General features: G+C 47.1%; 1 protein-coding gene across 6 annotated transcripts in view; it reads right to left on the reverse strand.

Moving 5' to 3' along the window:
• The window catches only part of Tango2 (transport and golgi organization 2 homolog), a 45,523-nt gene that overhangs the window by 13,854 nt on the left and 9,605 nt on the right, over positions 1-22,064 (reverse strand). For 2 of the 6 annotated variants that reach the window (XM_010620702.3, XM_010620699.3), the window contains exons 2-3: positions 11,936-12,032; positions 6,404-6,492 (exon numbers count right to left, since the gene is read on the reverse strand). In XM_010620702.3, the coding sequence (XP_010619004.1) occupies positions 6,404-6,492; positions 11,936-11,991 (145 nt within the window). In that variant the 5' untranslated portion in view covers positions 11,992-12,032. Of the gene's footprint in view, positions 1-5,291; positions 5,312-6,403; positions 6,493-11,935; positions 12,033-21,874; positions 22,036-22,064 lie in introns of those variants that run through there. The other 4 variants (XM_010620698.3, XM_010620703.3, XM_010620701.3 and 1 more) reach the window with 4 other exon arrangements.

Here is a 22,064-nt window from a genome sequence, read left to right on the forward strand (position 1 = left end):
CAATTTAACAATCAAAAGAAAACAGACTGGCAGAATGGGTCTGGAAGCAAGATCCAATAATATGCTGCATACAAGAAATACATTTAATTTAAAAACAAATTCATAGGGCTGGGGATTTAGCTCTATGGTGCCGCCACCTGCCTTGCAAGCACAAGGTCCTGAGTTCAAAACTAAATAAATAAAATAAATAAAAACAAATTCATAGTCAAAGTCAAGAAATGGAAAATAATATTCCATGCAACAGGAACCCAGAAAAAAGCAAGGGTAGTTATTCTATTTGCAGACAAAGTGGATTTCAAGCCAAGATGATTAGGGGAGACAAAGAAGGTCATTACATCCTGGTAAAGGGAACAATCCAAGAGGAAGATATAGCAATTATAAACATATATGCACCAAATAGCACACCCAACTATACAAAACTAATATTAACAGACATGAACAATCATTTAAGCACTAATACAACTGTAATGGGGGACCTCAATATCCCACTGTCACAAATAGATCAACTAGAAAAAAATAAATGAAATATTAGAATTGAACTAAACTTTTGAACAAATGGATTAGATGTCTATAGGGTTCCACCGCACATCAGAATACACATTCTTCTCAGCTGCACATGAGAGCTCTCCAATAAACCATACACTAGCTCATAGAACATGCTTAATTAATTGCAAAGGAATTGAAATAATCCCATGCATATTATCAGACCACAGTGTAATGAATTTGGAAACCAACAACAAAAAAACAAAACAAAAAAAAAAACAAATAAACACAAGAACTTCATAAACACATGGAAATTAAATAACACCCTCCTGAACAACCAATTGTTCACAGATGAAATTAAAGAAGAAATCAGAAAATTTCTACAATAAAATAATAATGACAGTACAACATGCTGGAACTCATGGGATGCAATGAAAGCAGTCCTATGAGGGAAATTTATAGGGGTGAATTCCTATATCAGGAAAAAGAGTGGGATTAAACAACCTACTGTTGAATTTCAAGCTTCTAGAAAAAGAAGAGCAAGTCAAGCCCAAAGCTCAGACAGGGGAGGAAATTATAAAAGTCAGAGTAGAAGTTAATGCAATGGAGACTAAGAAAACAGTACAAAGAATCAATGGAGGGCTGGTGATTTAGCTCAGTGGTGTTGCTGCCTACCTGGCAGACACAAGGTCCTTCGATCCCTGGTACCAAAAAAAAAAAGAATCAATGGATCAAAGAGTTTTCTTTGAAAGATTAAATAAAATCGATAAACCTTTAGCCAACCTTATCAAAAAAGGGAAGAAAAGACTCAAACACATGCAATTAGGAATGAAAAGAGATCCAGAAGATCACCAGTATCTACTTTGCAAACCTGAATTCTAATAAGATGGAAAATACAGACAAAATGGGCAGATTCCTAGATACATTTGAATTACCAAAAGTGAATCATGAAGATATAGAAATTCTAAATAAATCAAAAGTCAATGAAACAGAATATACAATTTAAAAACTACCAACAAAGAGAAGCCCTGGCCCTTATGGATTCACTGCTGAATTCTACAAGAAATTCAGAAAAGACCTAATGCCGCTAACTCCTCAAACTTTAATGAAACTGAAAGGGAAGCAATACTCCCAAATTCATTCCTGAAAGCAAGTACTACCCTGATTCCAAAACCAGAGAGGGATCCAACCAAAAAGGAGAATTACAGGCCAATCTCTCTAATGAACATAAATGCATAGATACAGACAGAATGCAGCAAATCATCAAGAAGGTTATACACCATGACCAAGTTGGATTCATCCCAGGGATGCAGGGATGGATCAACATATGCAAATCAATAAATGCAATACATTATATTAATAGCGCCAGACAAAAACTATATGGTCCTCTCAAAAGATATGGAAAAAGCATCTGACAAGGTCCAACATCCATTCATGATAAAAAATCCTACAGAAAATCAGTACAGATGGTCTTCATCTCAATCTGATAAAAGTCATCTACGACAAACCAATAGGCAAGTTCATGTTAAATGGACAAAAACTGAAAACTTTCACTCTAAAATCAGGAACAAGAAAAGGATTGTCCACTGTCACCACTCTTTTTCAATATAGTTCTGGAAACATTAGCCAGAGCAATTAGACAAGAGAAAGAAATAAAAAGAATAAGGACAGGAAAGGAAGAAGTTAAATTATTATTTGTAGATGACATGATATTGTACATAGAAGACCCCAAAAACTCCATGAAGAGACTTTTAAATTTGATAACCAAATTCAGTGGCGTAGCTGGATACAAAGTCAACACTCAAAAGTCAATAGCCTTCCTGTACATAAATAACAGACTCACAGAGAGAAATTAGAGAAACTATCCCTTTTATAACAGCATCCCAAAAAATGAAATACGTAGGAATCAATTTAACAAAGGAAGTAAAAGACCTCTATATTGAAAACTACAGTACTCTGAAAAAGGAGAATGAAGAGGATATCAAAATGGAAAGATATCCCCTGTTCTTGGATAGGAAAAATCAATATAATGAAAATAGCTATACTTCCAAAATTGTTATAGAGATTTAATGCAAGCAATCCCAATCAAAATCTCTACAGAATATTTCACAGAATTAGAAAAAGCACCGAGCATGGTGGTGCAGGCCTGTAATCCCAGCACTCAGGAGGCAGAGGAAAAAAAAAAATAGGGCTGGGGATTTAGCTCAGTTGTGCTGCTGCTTGCCTTACAAACGCAAGGTCCCAAGTTTGAATCCCCGGTAACAACAGCAACAACAACAACTAAAAAAGAGGCCAGGGATTTAGCTCAGTTGTGCCGCTACCTGCCTTGCAAGCACAAGGTCCCAAGTTCGATCCCCAGTACTAAAAAAAATTAAAATATTAGAAAAGGCAATCCTAAAATTCATTAAGAACCAGAAGAGACCTGGAATAGCAAAAGCAATTCTGGGCAACAAAAGGCAAGGCAGAGGGTATCAGAATCCCTGACCCGAAATTATACTACAAAGCTACTGTGATTAAAAAAAAAACAAAACAGTGTAGTACTAAAAAAAAAAGAACAGACCTGAGGATCAGTGGAACAGACTAGAAGATGCAGAAACAACTCCAAATATATTCAGCCACCTTATCTTTGACAAAGGTGCCAAACACCTTCACTGGAAGAAAGATCTCCTCTTTAATAAATGGTGCTGGAAAAGCTGGCTTTCCACATGCTAAAGATTGAAACTAAAACACATAATTTTTAACCAAACACTAACCTAAAATCAAAGTGGATCAATGAATTTTTTGTTGTTGTTGTTGTTTTGAGACAGGGTCTCACTATGTAGTTGAGACTGACCTGGAACTCACTATGTAGCCCAGGCTGGTCTCAAACTCACAGCGATCCTCCTGCCTCAGCCTCCCAAGTGCTGGGATTACAGGCTGCGCCACCACTACCGGCCAATGATTTAAATATTAAAAGAGAAACACTAAATCTTCTGGAAGAGAGACTAGGTAGAATGCTTGAGGACATAGGAGTAGGCAAAGGCTTCAAAAACAAAACACAAACCTACCAGCTACTCCTTCAGACAAAGCACTATTATCTAGAAATATAAAGAACTCAAAAAATCAGACCCCCAAATACAAAGACCCGATTCAAAAATGGGCATCTGAAATGAAGACATTTCTCAGACAAACAAGTAAAGCAGCAAATAAAAATATGAAAAAATGTTCAACATCACTGGTCATTAAAGAGATGTAAATTAAAACAATGCTGAGATTCCATCTAACTCCAGAAACAATGGCTGCTATCCAGAAATCAACCAACAGATGCTGGATAGGCTGTGGGGAAAAAGGAAACCTTCTCCACTACTGGTGGGAGTGTAGACTGGTGCAACCACTGTGGAATTCAGTGTGGAGATTTCTCAAAAACAAACTAGAGGTTCCATTTGACCCACCTACCTCTTCTTGATATCTTCCCGAAAGAATAAAACCATCATACTACAGCAATATATGCACACCCATGTTTACAGCAGCACAGTTTGTAAGAGCTAATCTTGGAAACAGCCCACATGACCATCAACTGACAAATGGATACAGATGATACGGGGTTTTTTTATACAGTGGGGTGCTACTCTGCCACTAAGAAGGACAAGCTTCAGATATTTATAGCTAAATGGAGAGACCTTGAGACCATACTCTTAAGTGAAGTAACTAGGGCACTTTTTTTTTTTGTGGTACGAGGGATTGAACTCGGGACGTTGCACTTGCAGAGCAGGCAGCAGAACCACAGAGCTAAATCCTCAGCCCAGGACACACATTTTAAATGCCGCCTTGTTTGTCTGGTGTGAGAAACCAAAAGTAGAAATAAGGTCTGAAATGTATACTGGATGTTGGGAAATGGGAAGAAAGTGTTCAGATGGGAAGGGGAACTGGGGAGGAGGGAGAGAGGGAGGGAGGGACAGAAAAAAGTGAAAACAGAAGGAAGAAATGGAAATGATGTTTTTGTAAAAGGGGGCTTGAGGGGGAAAATGATATAAAATAAAATTTATTTAAAAAACAAAACAAAATAGTATTCGGGAGGCTGAGGCAGGGTTGCTGAGTTTGAGGCCAGCCTGGGTTACATGGTGAATTAGGCCAGCCTGAATTACATAGTGAGAACTTGTCTTTAAAAAAAAAATTAATTAAAAAAGAACAAAAAAACTCCGTGAAGGAACTGGGAAAACCAAACAGTTCTGCAAAAGAACAAAGATGGAGGACTTACACTATATCTGATCTGAGACCTGCTAAAAAGGACAGCTGTTTGATGTTTGTTTCTTTTTTTGAGCTGGGGTCGCTCTGTGTTGCCTGAGCTAGACTTGACTTCCTGGGCTCATATGATTCTCCCACCTCACCTTCCCAAATAGATGGGACTATAGACATTCGTCGCTCCATGTGGCTCAAAAGGACAGTAAGATCCTATGATTTTGATATCAAGACAAACACATACCAATGGGACACAACAGAGTCTGGAATACACCCACACATGTGTAATCAAGTGGTCTACAACCAACTTTCCATAGTTATACAACAAGCAGAAGAATATCCATCTAATAAACGATGCTGAAACAGCTAGAGGGATGGGGGAGGGGACGACCATTACCTTACACCATGTACAAAAATCATTTTTAGATAAATCATAGACCAGTCATAGACCTCAAACTCAGAAGACTTCTGGGCAAATGGAGAAAAACATCACTGACCTTAGGGGCAGCACAGACTTCTTGGATAAAACACAAACTACAATGGAGTAGATAAAATGCATTTTGCTAAAAAAAAAAAAAAAATCTGCTCACCCAAAAGACAGCATCAAGGAAACGAGTAGGCGTACATTTATCCAACAAAAGTCATCCAGAATGCATAAAGAAATCCTACAAATCAGTAATTTAAAAATGAGTAAGAATTACTTATCTGGCCAAGGAATAGAGTTAAGATTTTCTCTCCTGTATAAAGCAAGCAAGCAAGCAAACAAACAAACAAAAAATACGGGGGGGGGGATGGACCTTAAGATAAAACATCTGAGAAATAAGAAACAAAGTGAGCCCCTAATTAGATTGAAGTCCCCAGGATCTAGTAGGGAGAGGTAGGGATCCAGGCAGAGGCCCGCTGACTCCCTGAGCCGAGGACGGGGTGGAGAGTTCAGGGATACTGAGGCAGCCAGACTTCCTGAGACACAGAGCTGTACAGAGGACCCTGGAGATGGGATCAGCCGGGGAAGAATGCCCAGTATTGAAGGAGACAGCCTCACACAGGGCAGGGGACACTGCCGGCTCTCAGAAGCCACATTAGAAAAAGCACATGATTCCTGCTACACTGGGTTAACTACTGAGCAAAGTCAGACCTGACAAGTTGAGAATAATTAGCCCTGGACTGGGCATGGCTCTGCACTTGTCTGTCAAATTTCAAGCAAAAGACCCAAAAGGATTAAATGCTCTCTTAAACCTTATTTGCATCTAGAACAAACTCAATGGTAATATTTCTAGGAACACAAAACGTACCCCACTCAAGGCTTTTCTCTCAAACACAGCCCACTATGCCTGGAGCGAGGAGTGTACAACAGAACCACGGGTGCAGATACAAACACGCCAGGTGCGCGAGCACACACACACACACACACACACACACACGCAGGTGCCTTGGAAAGTGGCCAAGGGACAGTTTCCGTGCACAGACTGACCATGGCGTGTGAAGTCATGTGGACAGTGCCGGGTGGACAGTTCGAGGGGCGGTGCTAGGTTGGCCACTGAGCATCCTTGAGCTGCCCACCCGGCACTCCATTCGTATATTCGGCATTTACACTGGAAGCAGGGCCCCATGGGGCTCATTTTGGACTTGTGCATTCATGCTGTTCCAGGGGCTCAGGTGGGGCCCGCTGAATGGCTGTCACTCAGTGTGAAAGAAGACTTACCACTAAGAATCTCATTGTTGTTCCCCCAGAAGTCGGCTAGCTTGGACGGTCTGTGGTAGAATTCATCCCTGTTGGCTGCCAAGATAAGCCTAAGAGAAGAAGGTGTGACTGGCCATCTCTCACAGAAACACAAAAGCCGTATCTTCCCAGTAGGGATTGAACCCAGAGCCTTCACCCTGAGCTATATCCCTAGTGCCCCGTCCCTCTTTAACCTTTTTGGTCTTGAGACAGGGTCTCACTAACTCCCTAAATTGCCTAGGCTGGGTTCAAACTTGTGATCCTTCTGCCTCAGCCTCCCAGGGTACCCCATTTGGCCCACTCTGCCCCTAGCTGCAGCACCAACTACTTGTCTCATCTACTCAGCCACCTTCAGGGTTTCACCGGGTCTGCCCAGGGCAGAAGGGTGGCCATCACCCGTGCTACAATGCCTAGCCATTCACAGAATAATCCTCTGCACATCCAACTGCTGAGTTCCAACCCAGACTCAGCCTGTGTCTCCCACCGCAGCTGCTCTGTCCCTTCTGGGTGGAGATGCACCACCACCACTACAGCAAGGACAGCAGCAGCGCCTGCCTTCCCTGGTCCCAGCCCCACCCTGGCAGGCACCATTCAGGCAATAAGCACATCTGCCCGTGAGCCTGCACGGTGTGGCCTGGAAGACGTCAGGAAAAGGGAGATAACATAGTCCTCAGTGGGAGACTGTAGAGTTGTGGAAGGCACACCAGGGACCAGGCTGAGAGGCCCTATCCCCCTAGAGATGGGAGTTAATTTCCATGTGGTCCTGTTCAGATACTGCCTCTCAAATTCCAAATGTTCCTTCTCTGCTCTCACCTCCCCAACCCTTGAGGGTGAGTGAAGAAAGGGAGCTGGGAGACCCCTGTCAGAACCCAGGGCTCATGCAGGGCATGGTGGTGCACACCTGTAATCCCAGCACTGGGGAGGCTGAGGCAGGAGGATTGCTGTGAGTTCGAGACAAGCCTGGGCTACAGAGTGAGTTCCAGGTCAGTCTCAACTACATAGTGAGACCCTGTCTCAAAAAAAACAAAACAAAACAAAAAACAAAAACAAAAAAAAAAGAACCCCGGGGCTTCTAGAGGGTGATAAGCTCTGAAGCTCAAAAACAGTTTGGGGCAGTTGGCTTTGGTTGCCAACTATAATCTTACTTTAGGTTGCCAATTCTTACATTATGCTCTATCAAAGGAAAAAAAAATTTAAGAGGAAATGAGAAGAAAAGCTGACTAAGCAGAGCATTTTGTACCAAGATGTTCAACTGCCTATTTTTAAACAAGGAATGTGCTTTCCTAATGATTTGAGAACATTAATTGCCAGGTTATTTTTACTGTAGGAGTCCCTGTTTAGCTGAACTGCCGGTGGTTTGGCGGGGATTTCATTAAATACATAATTCAGAGATGAGCCCGTATGATGAGCACTCACACTGAGCCCTTGGCAGAGGAGGACGTTACTCCCTCAGTCAACACTGGTGGGGCTGCCGCGCAGAGGAAGTTTCATCTGCACCCAGCGTGCGGGGCTCTAGGACGCGAGTCATCCCCAGCTTTGTTCTGTTCCACTAACTGCAACCACCACCAACGGGCCATCAGCACAGGCACGCCTCACACTGTGGGGTTAGCATTTGCATTCTCTGAGGGGGCGAGTCTAGGCACCATTTGAGGGGTCGATGTCATCATCTGATGGGGGAGGGGTGAGCTGCCAGCAAGCAGCAAGTGCTCTGTGCTGCGACCCAGGAATCAGGTCCTGGGGAGGGGGGCAACCCCAGGGGCCACAGCTCACCCAGCAGCCACTCCAGGTTGTAGCTGGCAAGGGGATTCGCACAAAAGTATAAAAAACATTTTTTAAGAAGGTGAGGGTTACATGACAATGTGACCATGTTACCCTGCTGACAGTGTCCCCGGTTTCTAGGACAGGTATCAAATTACCACAAACATGGCAGCTTAAAGCTATGAATACTGATCATTATCGCAAAAAACACAGTCCCAGGTTCTAAAATCCTAAAAGACCAAACACCCTAAAGACTATGGGGTGTGGTAGCTAGCACATGCCTGTGATCCCAGCTACTCAGGAACCTGTGACAGAAGGATCATAAATTCAAACTCAGCCTGGGCAACTTTGTGAGACCCTGTCTCAAATTAATTAATTTTTAAAAAATGACTGGGGGGGATGTAGCTCCTTGAGTTCAACCCCTAGTACCAAAACAAACATCTAAAATCTAAAGATTTCACTGGGTGTGGTTGTGCATGGCTGTAATCCCAACACTTGGGAGGCTGAGGCAGGAGGATCACTGGTCGAGGCCAACTTGGACTACATATGAGTTTAAACCCCACCTGAAATACACAGGGAGACCATCTCCAAAAAACCACCAATCAATGAAATCTAAATACCTGTAAATTCTTTTTTTTCCCAAACAGGGTCTTGCCAGATAGTGCAAGCTGACCTTAAACTCACTATCTAGCTCAGGAAGGCCTCCAGGAACTCTCAGTGATCCTGCCTCCCTAACGCTGGGACTATAGGTGTGTACCACCACACCTGGCTCCAAATTCTAAATCCTAAAAAATCACATTTTTTTTAGATCAATGTTGAAACCCTTCTCAACTGCTGAAATCCTTAAAAACTGAATCCCCAAAACTGCAATCCCATGGCAAAAAAAAAAAAAAGCTACATAAAGGGGGATAGAAAGCAAACATATGGGGAAAAGATTGGCCATGAGATGCAGCAACAACAAAAATATCAGTTTAAATATGTATTGTTTGGGCCGGGGATTTAGCTCAGTGGTTTGGTGGCCTGCCTTGCAAGCGCAAGGACCCGAGTTCAATCCCCGGTACCAAAAAAATAAATAAATAAAAATAAAAATGCATTGTTTGTGTGTATTGGTATTGAGCTTATAGGTAGAAATGTTGAAACTTCCTCAGTAAATGGAATGATGTCCTTTTTATATGGTACATATTTGTGAAAACCAAAGTTTCTCCAAATCTCTGCTCTTGGGGTAACTACCCAGCAGCAAACTATCAGTTCCAGGTGAATCTTAGACTGTCTGTCATGATTATTTCCAAAGACCACAGTGATAAAGCTGAGTCCATATAATCACCAACCGTGGTGACGTTGTGCATTTACACATTTCCTTTTTTTTGGTACCAGGGATCGAACTTGGGATTTCGCACTTGAGAGGAAGTGGTGGAACCACTGAGCTAAATCCCTGGCCCTACACATTTCAATGCTGACTCATTCCTTTTTTTGGTTTGTTTGGTACTGGAGATTGAACCCAGGGCCTCCACCTGAGCTATATCCCCTGGTCATTTTTATGTTTAGTTATTTTGAGATACAGTTTTTCAAGGTAGCCCAGACCGGCTGCAAACTGTCAATACTCCTGCCTTAGTTTCCCAAGGGCTGGGATTATAGCCATGTGCCACGACATTGATCAAGAATTGTTTTCTCTTTTCCAGCATTGTATTCTGAGGATTGTGATTTTGGTTTACACTTTAGGGATTTTTGGAGATTTCAGCATTTAGGGTTGTGCCATTTGGGATGATGGCCCAAACCCAGAGCAACACCCACTTGTCTGCTCATCCATAGGTCAGTAGGCTGAGCGGGCACTCTCTACAGATCCCAAGGCTATCACTGAGATGCCAGTTAGGTTCCACAGAAGGACCTATCCTACCAGTTTCTGGCCTGCCACTGTGGCTAGACACCTCCAGGGCTGGAAGGGAAGGGGCCACTGGAAGCCCCTTTGCACCCCTCCCTCAAAGTTGAGAAAGCCTAATGCATATTCCCTCAAGTCACTTAGGAGCAGCTTATTTATTCTTTGACCAGTGTCCTTTGAGCTGAGGGTTAAGCCTCCTTTTCTTTTTCTTTTTTTGGTACCAGGGATCGAATTCAGGTCCTTGCGCAACAGGCAGCAGAACCACTGAGCTAAATCCCCAGCCTCCTCTTTAATCACTTTGTTAAAAGCTTATCTCCAAACACAGTCATATTCTGACAAATGAGGACTCAACATAGGTATGAGGGGGACATAATGCAGCCCCTAGCTTTGCGATGACTGTTGCTGACTCCCATCAAGAGTCTCTCCTCTTGCTGCTGTGACTTCACAGGTACAAACTCAAAGGGACTATTTTCACACTTCACCAAGAGCCAGCTGTGATAGTCACAATGCAGGCCCTGGGAACAAAGCCTGGCTTTCTAATCAATATTTTCAACTCAGGTTATTTCGGCATGTTTTCCAATGATCTCATTTTTTGCTAAGGAAGTGACAGAGGGAAAACAGTAAATGAAAGGATGATCTTCAGGGTCCCAGGCCGACTTGAGGTACAGTGAGGCCCAAGGAGGTCTAGGCATTCAGTACTAGCTCACAAGTCTCCTGCCTCAGCCTCCTGAGGATATGGGATTACAAGTGCGTGCCACTGCACTCAGCTCTCACAGTTCTTCCTTACTGCCTGTTTGTAGGTGATATGCATACTCACCATTTCTTCTCCCTCCTTCCTACCACCCTGACTTTAACAAAGGTGGTCATCAGGGAACACGTGGGGTTGTGGCTGTACTGGGAATCATAGTGCTCACGGCAGATTCAAGGACTGCTACTGGGCTGTGTTGCCTTGCTTAGAGGATGCTGGGGAGGATGAATTCGAGGATGAAGGGCAGCTTTTGCCCATCTCAGGAGGCCCCTACAACATGTGTGGCCTCCCCAAGTTCTTGCTCCTACAGGGCCAGTAGTAAGCAGCATAAAGCGGCCAGCACCCTCATCCAGCATCCAGTAACAGGTGCTGGTACCCAGAAGATAGACTTTTAGCAAGTCCTGCCAGCATGGCACCCCAGGGACTTCCTGTCATCTAACTAGTGGGTCACAGCCATGCTTTCTCTGGAAAGGTCCAGATTTCAGCCTGATGGTAAAAGAGAGGGCTCTATCCTGGGCATCCCATCTCCGCCCTGAGGCAAGTGACTGCTCCCAATATCTGCTATTCCTGTATTCTTAGAGATCTGTTCACTTCTCTCCAGCCAGTGCCCTATTATGGTTAGTAAGTAGTTCTTTATACAGTTGCTCTGCAGGATTGTGTCTGGAGGCTGGACCCTGACTTGCTTCACTCTCTGCTAGGGGCTGCTCAGGATCACCTCCTGGAATCTGGCCTGCCTCCACGGTCCATCCCTCTGCAGGAAGGGAAAAAACACTGGACACTCCTCAGTTGCTGTTTCCTGGCCTGAAATGAGGAAATTCAGCTGTGATGTTAGGTGCCATGGTATCTAGGCAATTCTTTCGTGACTCAGTAGGAGAACTTAGCTCAAACCTTTCTGGCACACACTTTTAGATGATGAAAACAGCCAGGTCTGGTGGTACATACCTTCAGCACTCTAGGAAGCTGTGACAGGAAGATTACTGAGACGCTGCCACTGGGACTCGGCCAAGCAGGGCCTAGCCACGGGCCGCGGGGCCTGCCCTCGCCTCTCCTGTACATGGCGTCCAAGTAGAGTGAGAATAAACCCACGTCCCAGACCCAGCTGAGCATGGCAGACGCAGGGAAAGGGAGTTACCTGTATGCATTTTTGGAAACAGGGCGAGGATCAAACTTAAAGAAGATGATGCACATGGGTTGCAAGGGGTAGCGCTGCTCACACAGGGTCACGAAGTCTGAGGGAAAAGGAAAAGAATGAGTTGCATACGGCAGTCAGCAAACGGCAGAAGGGCCTCACTGAACCTCAATGAATAGCCCAGAATGGAGAACCACCAGTGAGCAGGGCCAAACGGCTGAGAATCACACCTTGCCAGCACCAAGCTTGCCCTTCAGCGGCTCTTCATCAGTACCGGACAGTCTGAATCTCCGCCACCCACAACTCACCCTGGTCCTATGGGTGCTCACTGGCAGGGGGACTTGTGAGTGGGCACTGAAAGGGGTGGCAGCAGCAAGCGTAAGAATCAGACATTCAGCCGGAGCCAGCAGGCGACAGGCCCTCCTCTCCAACAGTGCCAGGTTCCCCCCTTAAGACTTCATCTTGGTGCCAGTACCCCAAGGCAGGGCATTATGCCCCTTCACCTGGGAAGCTTTGTACACTTGCATCAGCAGGTGGGCACATGTGCTAGGGATGTGCCTTCAAGCCTGGGTGATACTGTGTGTATGTTTCGGGCCCTCTGTGCATCTTGCCAAGGCACGAGGTCAGGGTGAGATGTCCAAGCCTAACCTATTCTGACCACATCTCAACAGGTCATGGGCGGGGGGCCTCCAAGCAGTCACCAGTTGCCCAGGGCATCTTCCTGGGCAAGGGACACCAAAGACTATCTATGGGTATAAAAGCAACAGGCATAGGCTGAGGAAGGCTCCAGCTCACTGTTCTAGGCTAGAGCCTCTGACAGCCACCACGGCTGTGGGAACAGTGAGAGCTCTCCTCTGACATCAGTAGCCCCTGATTCTCGGGTCTCTGAAATGAAACCTTTGGAGACTCTGCATCTCAGCATCCACAGATCCACAGAACAAGGTTATTTTCACTGCACCACCCACAGGGAACCTGCCAACTTCTTGAACTTTTTTTCCATGGATACTAGTACCGTGTTCCCCACTCACCGGTCTAGTTCGTGGGGAGGACACAAAGGACTGACTCACCATCCATGAAAGCTTTTCTGCTACTGTGTCCCTCCCAGCTCACACAGACCACAGACTGAGACCACCAAGGGACCCACACCCAAATGGACCTGAAGGACCTCCCCTCCACCAAGGACTGAGCTCAGGACACTCTAGTCCTCCTCCACCTCACCACATACCCTTCCTCCTCGGAATCTACCATGTGCCAGGACCCCACAGGCATGGATGACAGCCCTAGGAAAGAGCTAGCGGTCGTGAAAGTGAGGCAACACTGTGGTGATGAGACCATCGTAGAAGCAAGGTTGCTAGGGGTGTGCAGTCCCTGAAGACGAGCATGCACTGTCAGGCGCCCATCACCTCTGGTGGGATGGGATGGTGCTCAACTCAGAAGGGCTCTGTGTAGGAGAGGTCAGAGATCAGAAGTGGGCTGGGTCGGGTACCCCAGTGGCGCTCACTGGGGCCATCGTCCCAGGGGTAATTCACGGCTGGTGGGAAAGCGACTGGGCCGACTCTCTTAGTCAGAACAAAGAAAGGGCTGTGAGGCAGTGGCTCAGCGACAGAGTACTTGCCTAGCATACTCAAGGCCCTGGGTCCAATCCTCAGTACAAATACATGAACGCATAAAATGCTTGAAAAAAATGAAAATGTCTGAAAAGCAGCTAAGAACTGACAAGATCACCCAGAATGTGGCCAACATCTCAGAGAAGGCAGGGATCCGGAGACAGCCGCAGGGCACAGTGGCTATTTCTGGGGCTATTTCTGCCCCAGAGCATCTACCCATTGGGGCAAATTTGGGCTTGGGTTCTGGTTGCCTTACAGGAGAAGGACACAGAAGATAAGGCCCAAGGCCCCCTACCAAGATGGGAAATTTAAGAAGAGACCCTCCCTTAAATTAGGTCGCAACCCTAAAGATAAACACTCTCAGGGTAAGTGAAAGTGACCTACATCCACAGCCTCCCCCAAGGGCTATAGGGACTTGTGCAAAAGTCGGGGGAAGTTCTTTAGAAGTTCTGATACAGTCTTCTGTGGACCACAGCCGGTTCACGCAGGGGAGGACAGGGACCCTCAAGCAGGTAGTGCCTTTGGAAACCAGTGCCCGGAGAAAGGACCAGCAGAAAGAGATCTACACAAATATGTATCAAAGAACCACTCCCCCCCAAAAAAACTCTGGGAAATCTATAGGATAATAAAGGAAATGATGGTTAAAAAAAAAAAGTTTACAAAGTACCAAAAGGATCTTTTAGAAAGTTCTTCAAAAAATGAGAGTTATAGGAACCACAAGTTGAAGGTCAGCAGTGTTTTGTTTTGTTTTTTCTTATGAGGCATTAAACAGCAATGAATTTAAGAGCAGATTGGAAGCCAGGCACTAGCACCTGCCTGGGCAGCTTAGTGAAACCCTCTCTCAAAATTTTACAAAGGGCTGGGGATACAGCTCAGTGGTAGAACCCTTGCCTAACATGTACAAGGCCCTGAATTCATCCTGGACCTGCCCTGTGTTAGTGGCTTTTCTCTCACTGCTGAGACAAAACACCTGACACCCAAAGTTAAAAGGGAAGGGGTTTATTCGGCTTACAGTTTGCAGAAGTTTCAGTCCATAATCAGCAGACTCCAAGGCAGGGCTGACAAACAGGCCTGGCAGAGCAGAAACATCACAGTGCACACAAGGCAGCAAAGGTAACAAGAGAGAATTACCAGCATCTTTCTGCCCCTTTTATCTTACTCAGACTACCAGGATTAGGGCGGTGCCAAACTAGTGCTTACTTGTAGTGGTTTAATAATCACACGCCCTTAACCCCAGCCTCACACATTCCAGATTAAACTACCTCTGAAAAAGGAAGTCCCACCCTGTCAGCACGAGGCTTTGGGGGGGACATCTAGATACAAACCATAAAATGCCCCCACCCCCCAAAAGAGCATATTGAACACAGCTGATGAGATGGATCAACAGAATCATCCAGAAGGCCATGCAGAGAGATGAGAAGTACGCTGGGCCTTGTGAGGGCCCCAGGAGTCTCACTTGCTGCAAACGGGAGATCCTGGCACCCTCCACATTCCCAGAAGACACAAGTGTTCTCACCCGAGGAGAGCCAGCCTTCCCCAGACGCGACAACCTGCTAATCTGCGGTCACTGGCAGAAGCCCCGCCAGCCAGTCCCTGCTGGAATCCCGCTCGCCCAGAGCACAGGCGCTCCCTAAGGCCTAAAAGCAGAGGGCTCTTCCGAGGGCTGCCCACTGGGAACACACTGTACTAGGGTGTCAGAGGGGGCCTGCACTCTCAGCCTAGGCCCATTTCAACCCTCCCTGCCTGGGGACCTGGCTGCTGGCTGGGACACTGATAGGGCCGGCTCTGGCTCCCTAGTTCAGCTGCAGAACCCTGCTATCCTAGCCAGCCTAGCTGAGTAGCAGACCAGCATTGCAGGCAGCAGTGGTGGGCAGGGCTCCATGGTCCAGAAGAAGCCACCGATGGATCTCCAGGCAGCCTGGTACTGGAGTTGTGGGCCCAGAGCCCACGGCTGTGGTCTTGATGAAAACGCGGTCATTGGGAGGGAAAGACCAGAGGAAAGCCAGCCCCTGGGGAGGGGACCATCAGGAACTGCCTTTCTCTCCAGTCCCTCACCCCCCACTCGAGCCAGGCCCACTGTCCACTGGCCCCTCCACCCAGCTCTGGTCAACAGTCCACCTTCTTCCCTTCCCTCTTTCCTTCCCCTAGTGCAGTCCACGCCTTCACCGAGATCCCCATATACTCCACTCCCTCAGCAAACTCCTGATAGGTCCCAGTGGGCCCTGTGTGTCTCCCACCCAGTCCCCCTACAGAGCTGTGATGCCCACCCTGCTCAGTGGGTCACCTTCTCACTTCTACTGACCCGCCCAGTTCTGAGAGGGTCCTAGATACAGCCTTTGGCTCCTAGTCACTGCACAGCCAAAACCACCCCACAGGGAAAACCTCACTGTGTGCCTGCCTACTCATCCCTCAGGGACACTTCCCACTGCATCCACAGTCAGCAGAGCCCACCACGCCACTGGTGAGCTACGACTCATCCTCAAGGGCACGGACATGCGCCACTCGTACGGGATGCCTGAGAGAGACTGGTGTCTACAGGAGAACGAGTTTCCCCAGTGATTCCTGCACTGCCACGCCTTACCCCTAGGCACGACACACGGGACGTCTCCAGCAGCCTGAGAAGGCCACGGTGTGGTCAGGACCGTACAGGGTTCTGCAGTCACCTCTGAGGCCCACGCAGGCAGAGCCAGGCGGTAAGAGCAAGTGAAGGAAGAGGCAGGCAGGGAAGCCAGGAGCCCAGGCAGCAGCCTTGCCCACAGGCCTCTGGAGCCCTGGCCTGGCACTGTCTGAACACCTGTGGGGAGCTATGCCCATCTCTGAATCCTATGACAGGGCTTCCTGCCCCAGGGGGCCAAGGCTGCCATGAAAGTAATCTGCACACACGGCCAGGTTGGCCGACAGCAGCCAGATGTCGCACACTGCTTTTTCCAGAGGTAAAGGTCTCCCTCATCTCTTCTAGTCTCGTGTCAAACAGGAATAACAGGAGAATGCAGGCTGAAGGGGAGAGGGAAGGCACAAGTGCCACCCACAGAAATACCTGACGGTCAGCCAGGGCTCCGCAGGGCAAGAAGTGGGAGGCTGAGGTACTCTTTCCACGGGCCTTGAGATCCACGGGGGTGATGCAGCCCTTTAAGAGCGCAGGCAAGGTGTGCAAGGTCACATGACTGGCATGGCAGGCTTATGGAGGGTTACCTGCCAGTTGGACATGACGTAAAGTGGTGAGCTGTTCAGAGTGGGCACAAGTGTGCTGGGGTCAAGTGGGCCTTGTGGACCCCACACTAACGCCCAGGCAGCCGCTCCAGGGATCAGAGGTTCTCCAGCCCAGGAACAAGAAGCAGGGTGGCGGTCCTACTGGTGGCAGTGTCTCAAGGGCGACGGCCACAACACAGAGAATCTGGCCTTGGCCAGGCCCACAGGGATGAAAGAGCTCAGACAGAAGGCTCGGGCTGAGGCCATGTGGGGAGCTGAGAGCAGAGCCGGTCATGTGCCCATACATCCTGACCCATGCCAACACACAGGAACAGCATGGCACAGCACAGTGGTGATGCTCCTGAGCCAAGGATACAAGACTAAGCTACTGGGAGAGGAAGCCTGCCACTTCATACTCACTGTGAGCCCCAAAGGAGTCTTGCTGCAGCCTGGCTGCTCCATGGAGCTGGCCCCATTGGCAGAGCAAACTGGCTCAGGCGAGGCCTGGCTTTGCATTCTGCAGTTGTCTTCTTGTTTTGGTACCGGGGATCGAACTCAGGACCTTGTGCTTACGAGACAGGCAGGGGTACCACTGGGCTAAATCCCAGCCCTGCAGTATTCTTGCTGTGGCTTCCTTGTAACATCATGTTTCTCAACTCACAGGGATGCCACCTTTGTCACAATCAGGAAGTTGACTCCCAAGAGCTCTGCCAAGTAATGTCTTTTGGTTTTTGTTTCTGAGGTGCTGGGGGTTAAACCCAAGCCTTCCCACATGCTGGACAAATGCACTACCACTGAGCTACATCTTCAGCTCTTTTTTAAATTTTATTTTAAGACAGGGTCTCACCGAGTTGCCCAGGCTGGCTTCCAATTTGTCATCGTCCTGCCTCAGTCTCCTGGGGAGTTGGGATCACAGGCATCCTACCACCTGACATGACAGCTCTTATTAAAAACTACCTGAACACTTCTGGAAATGAACAGGAACAAGCATAAAATCCTGCCTGCAGCCCAGAAGTACATTCTTTCTGAAAGTGCAAGGGCTGAGACCATATCAAGGGTCCCCAGTCCAGGGAATGCAATTCAGGCCCCTGGGATGCTTAAGGTTGCAAGTGGATGGCTGTGCACTCACATCTCACACCCACCCATCACTGGACCAAGGGTTCCCACTGTGTGCTTACCCTGCCTAGCAACCTTCTGGTGTGGTCTCTACCACCCTACATATGCACCTCTGCCTGCGCCGTCAACTGTGGCTATGCACAGTGCAAGGCTGGCTCAGCAAACCTAGGCTCCCCAAACACACCAAAGAAAGCCCTGGCCTTATAGAGCATCTGAGAAGTTGTTGGGAGCAATTCTAGGTAATTTGGGGGAAAAAAAATCACTTCACAATTAAAATCATGATTAGGCCTAGTTTTCCTGCCTACAGGACAGCTATGGCATGTCTAGACATAACTCCACTTTCCCCTCCAGTCACGGCTAAGACTTCAATGGTTTCCTGAGGCTGTGATGCACCAGGACAGGACTACACCTATGGAAGACATCCTGGAGAGAGACGAATTCCCAGTCAACGGGAGTTCCCTTGACCTAGGATCCTAATTTGCATAAATGCCTCACTGTTCTGCGATTGTCACCGCAGCCCTCTCCGAGTCATCTGTTACTTTCAATGTACCAAATGAATGAGTGGCAAACTCAGGATCTTTGTCTTTTCTGCAAGGGCAGCACTGATCAGGCCCAAAGCTCAGCTTCTTCTTTAAGTCTCATTTCTGTCTATGTATTAATTAATTCCCCTCATGCTGTCGTGGCTCACAGGAGATTAGGACTCACTGCAGGAGTTCTAGCAACATCCCCTTTCCTTGTCCCCTAAACAAGAAGTAATCACTAGGCTCCTGGAATGTCTTTTTTAAAAAGAGTGTCCACATTCATCTGAGGCTTTGGACAATGCCAGACGGTTTTAAATTAACAGTGTGACTTAATCTGGGTGTGGTGGCGCAAACCTGTAATCCCAGCACAGAGGAGGCTGAGACAGGAGGATCATGGCAAATTTGAGGGTAGCCTGGGCTACACAGGGAGTCCAGGGCCAACCTGAGCTACAAAGGGAGACCCTGCCTCAAAACACCAAAAGCCAAAACCAAAATAAAAACAGACAAAACAATGTGACTTATAGTAGGCATCTTGGAGCATACCATATCAGTTCGATCTCTGGAGGCCTGGAGACTATGGGCAAACACACAGGCCACTGCTCTGCCAAACATACATGACTGGCCCCATTAAAACCTGGAAGCGCAAGGTCCCGAGTTCGATCCCCAGTACAAAAAAATGAAAAAACCTGGACAGATTCCCTATTGGTAATACTCAGCACATGTCACACATCACTGCTGAGCAAATAGCAACAGTTACCAGCTACTCCAAGGAGTAAAAAAAGAGTAAAAGGATAGCTAGGAGCTAGCAAAAGGGTAACTCAAAGCTTGTGCCTCTTCTCTCCTGGACTCTGCCCTCTGCACCTTTCCACTGTTGAGGTTGTTTTGCTTTATTTTTTGTTATTGGGGATTAAACCAAAGGCTTCACACGTGCTAGGCAAATACTCTACCACTGAGCTATATTCCCAGCCTTTTATTTATTTATTTATTTTTATTTCTTTTTGGTTTTTTTGAGACAGGCTCTCACTATGTAGTTGAGACTGACCTGGAACTCACTATGCAGCCCAGGCTGGTCTCGAACTCACAGCGATCCTTCTGCCTCGGCCTCCCGAGTGCTGGGATTATAGGTGTGCGCCACCATGCCCTGCTATATCCCCAGCCTTTTAACTTTTATTTTGAAAAGGAAGGAAAGAGCCAGGGATTTAGCTCAGTGGTTCCACCGCCTGCCTCCCAAGCACAAGGTCCCCAGTTTGATCCCTGGTACAAAAAAAATAAAAATAAAATAAAATAAAAAAGGAAGGGACAAGAAAACAAGTGAAAATAGAAGGAAAAAATGGAAACAAAGCTTTTGTATATAGGAAGGGGAGGGGTCTTGAGGGGGGTAATGGGATAAAATAAAATTTAATTTTTTAAATAATAAATTTTTATTTACTGGAACTCAATGCAGCCCAGGCTGGTCTCGAACTCACAGCGATCCTTCAGCCTCGGCCTCCCGAGTGCTGGGATTATAGGTGTGCGCCACCATGCCCTGCTATATCCCCAGCCTTTTAACTTTTATTTTGAAAAGGAAGGAAAGAGCCAGGGATTTAGCTCAGTGGTTCCACCGCCTGCCTCCCAAGCACAAGGTCCCCAGTTTGATCCCTGGTACAAAAAAAATAAAAATAAAATAAAATAAAAAAGGAAGGGACAAGAAAACAAGTGAAAATAGAAGGAAAAAATGGAAACAAAGCTTTTGTATATAGGAAGGGGAGGGGTCTTGAGGGGGGTAATGGGATAAAATAAAATTTAATTTTTTAAATAATAAATTTTTATTTTGAGACAAGGTCTCGCTAAATTGCCCAGATTGCCCTGGAACTTCCAATCCTCCTGCTTTAGCCTCCAGACCACCTTGTATTATAGTTATACACTACCATGCCCAGCCTCTTGCTGATTTTTTTTTTGAGGGGGGGTACCGGGCATCGAACTTGGGTCTTTGTGCTTGTGAGGTAGACGGCAGAACCACTAAGCTAAATCCCCGGCCCTCTCGCCAATTTTAATCTGTATCCATTCACTGTAATAAACTGTAACCATGACTCTAACGGCCCCACAGTGGCTGTACTCATCACATACTGCAAACATGGACTAATGTATGAACATGATGGCCTTTTTGAGCTCTCTGAGTCCTCCTAGTCAATCACTCAAGCTAAGGGTGGTCTTGAAGTCTCTCAATAATACCATCCCTGTGGTCACGCTGAGAGTGAGGGCATGGTGGCTCAGAGAGGTGAGCACCTGCGCTAAGGCCACACAGTGGCCCTTTGCCTCTTGATGCTGTCCTAATCCCTTCTACTTTTTTTTTTTTTTTTTTGGTACCAGGGATCGAACTCAGGACCTTGTGCTTGCAAAGCAGGCACAGTGCCACTGAGCTGAATCCCCGGCCCCCTGTTGTGAGCTGCTGGATTTGCCACACTCCCCCACAAGGGGCTGGACCTCGAGGCTCAGTAGCAGGCTCCACGCCACACAGCCTGCTCCCCCAACCTGGCCCTGTGTTCAGTTACTCCTGCTTCTCTGTTTCAGTGGGACATCACCTCCGAAGTCCCTCAAAGGGCCAGAGGCTCTGCTGCTGGAACTTGTTTCTGATTATGGGCTGCCTGACTGAGCCAGAACCAAGCCGATCACATTCACCTGCGTGGCTGACCCGCTCAGGGGCCTGGAAGGGCCACCTGGTGCGCGGCTCTCTGAAGGGTGGGGCCAACCAGGACCCACTATAGAGACTGAGCAGAAAGTTTTACCTTCTCTTCTACTTCACTGACAATTACTCTTTGTTTTTAGTGTGCTTATAAAAAGTTAGAAGCCTTAAGCAGCAGTTTACTAGAAATTTTATACGCAAAGTCATTTCTAAGTCATACTGGTCAAAGTTTCTCCAGAATTTACAAAACATACAACAATTTTAAAAATGGGCTGGGGATGTATCTCAGCAGCCATGCCTGCCTGGTAAGCATAAGGTCCTGAGTTCGATTCCTGTACTGGAAAAAAAAATACAAAGGAACTCCTCCTTTACCAAAGCCCTGCCACACCCTCCAAGAGACCACAGCTGCCTGGAACCTTGGCCCACACAGGGCTTCCTGCCTGCACTGCTTGTCCCTCAGAATACACAGGGACCTAGCAGACACAACAGACAGATGCCAAATGTGTGGTGTGGTTGTTTGTGTCTGAGGGAGTCAAGCTCTTCTTACACAGATGCCATCACAAAGGAAGTGCTCAGAGTCCTGTTACAGTCAATGCTCACTGCCAGCAGGGACCTTAGTGCTCTGCAGTCTGCCCTTGGCTGTACAGCCGCCCCATCTCTGACTGACTCACCACTGAACAGAGACCAAGTGCCGTGTCTGGTTCTAGGCACAGGCACTGGGCCAGTCACCTTCACACCGTGCAGGGTCCAGGCCCCACTAGGACAAATGCCCAGAGGACATGGGTGGCCTGTGTTCAGGGAAGCCCAGGAATAACCTCACTTGGTACCTTGCACTGCCTCCACTGACCTTGCCAAGGAAGTGAAGGATAGGGTCGCCTATACTGAACCTTGAATGCTGCGAACCTCTTGCAGGGACATGACGCAGGTCTCTCCCAAGAAGGAAACCCTCCAGTGCCTCCTGCACACACCTGGAGTCCTTTGGTACATTTGGATTCCAGCCAGAAGGATCTGCAAAATGTGAACATAAAGAAAGACAC

The sequence above is a fragment of the Fukomys damarensis genome, unplaced genomic scaffold (assembly GCF_012274545.1).
Source record: "Fukomys damarensis isolate Sample0158 unplaced genomic scaffold, DMR_v1.0_HiC HiC_scaffold_34, whole genome shotgun sequence".
Lineage (NCBI taxonomy): Eukaryota > Metazoa > Chordata > Mammalia > Rodentia > Bathyergidae > Fukomys > Fukomys damarensis.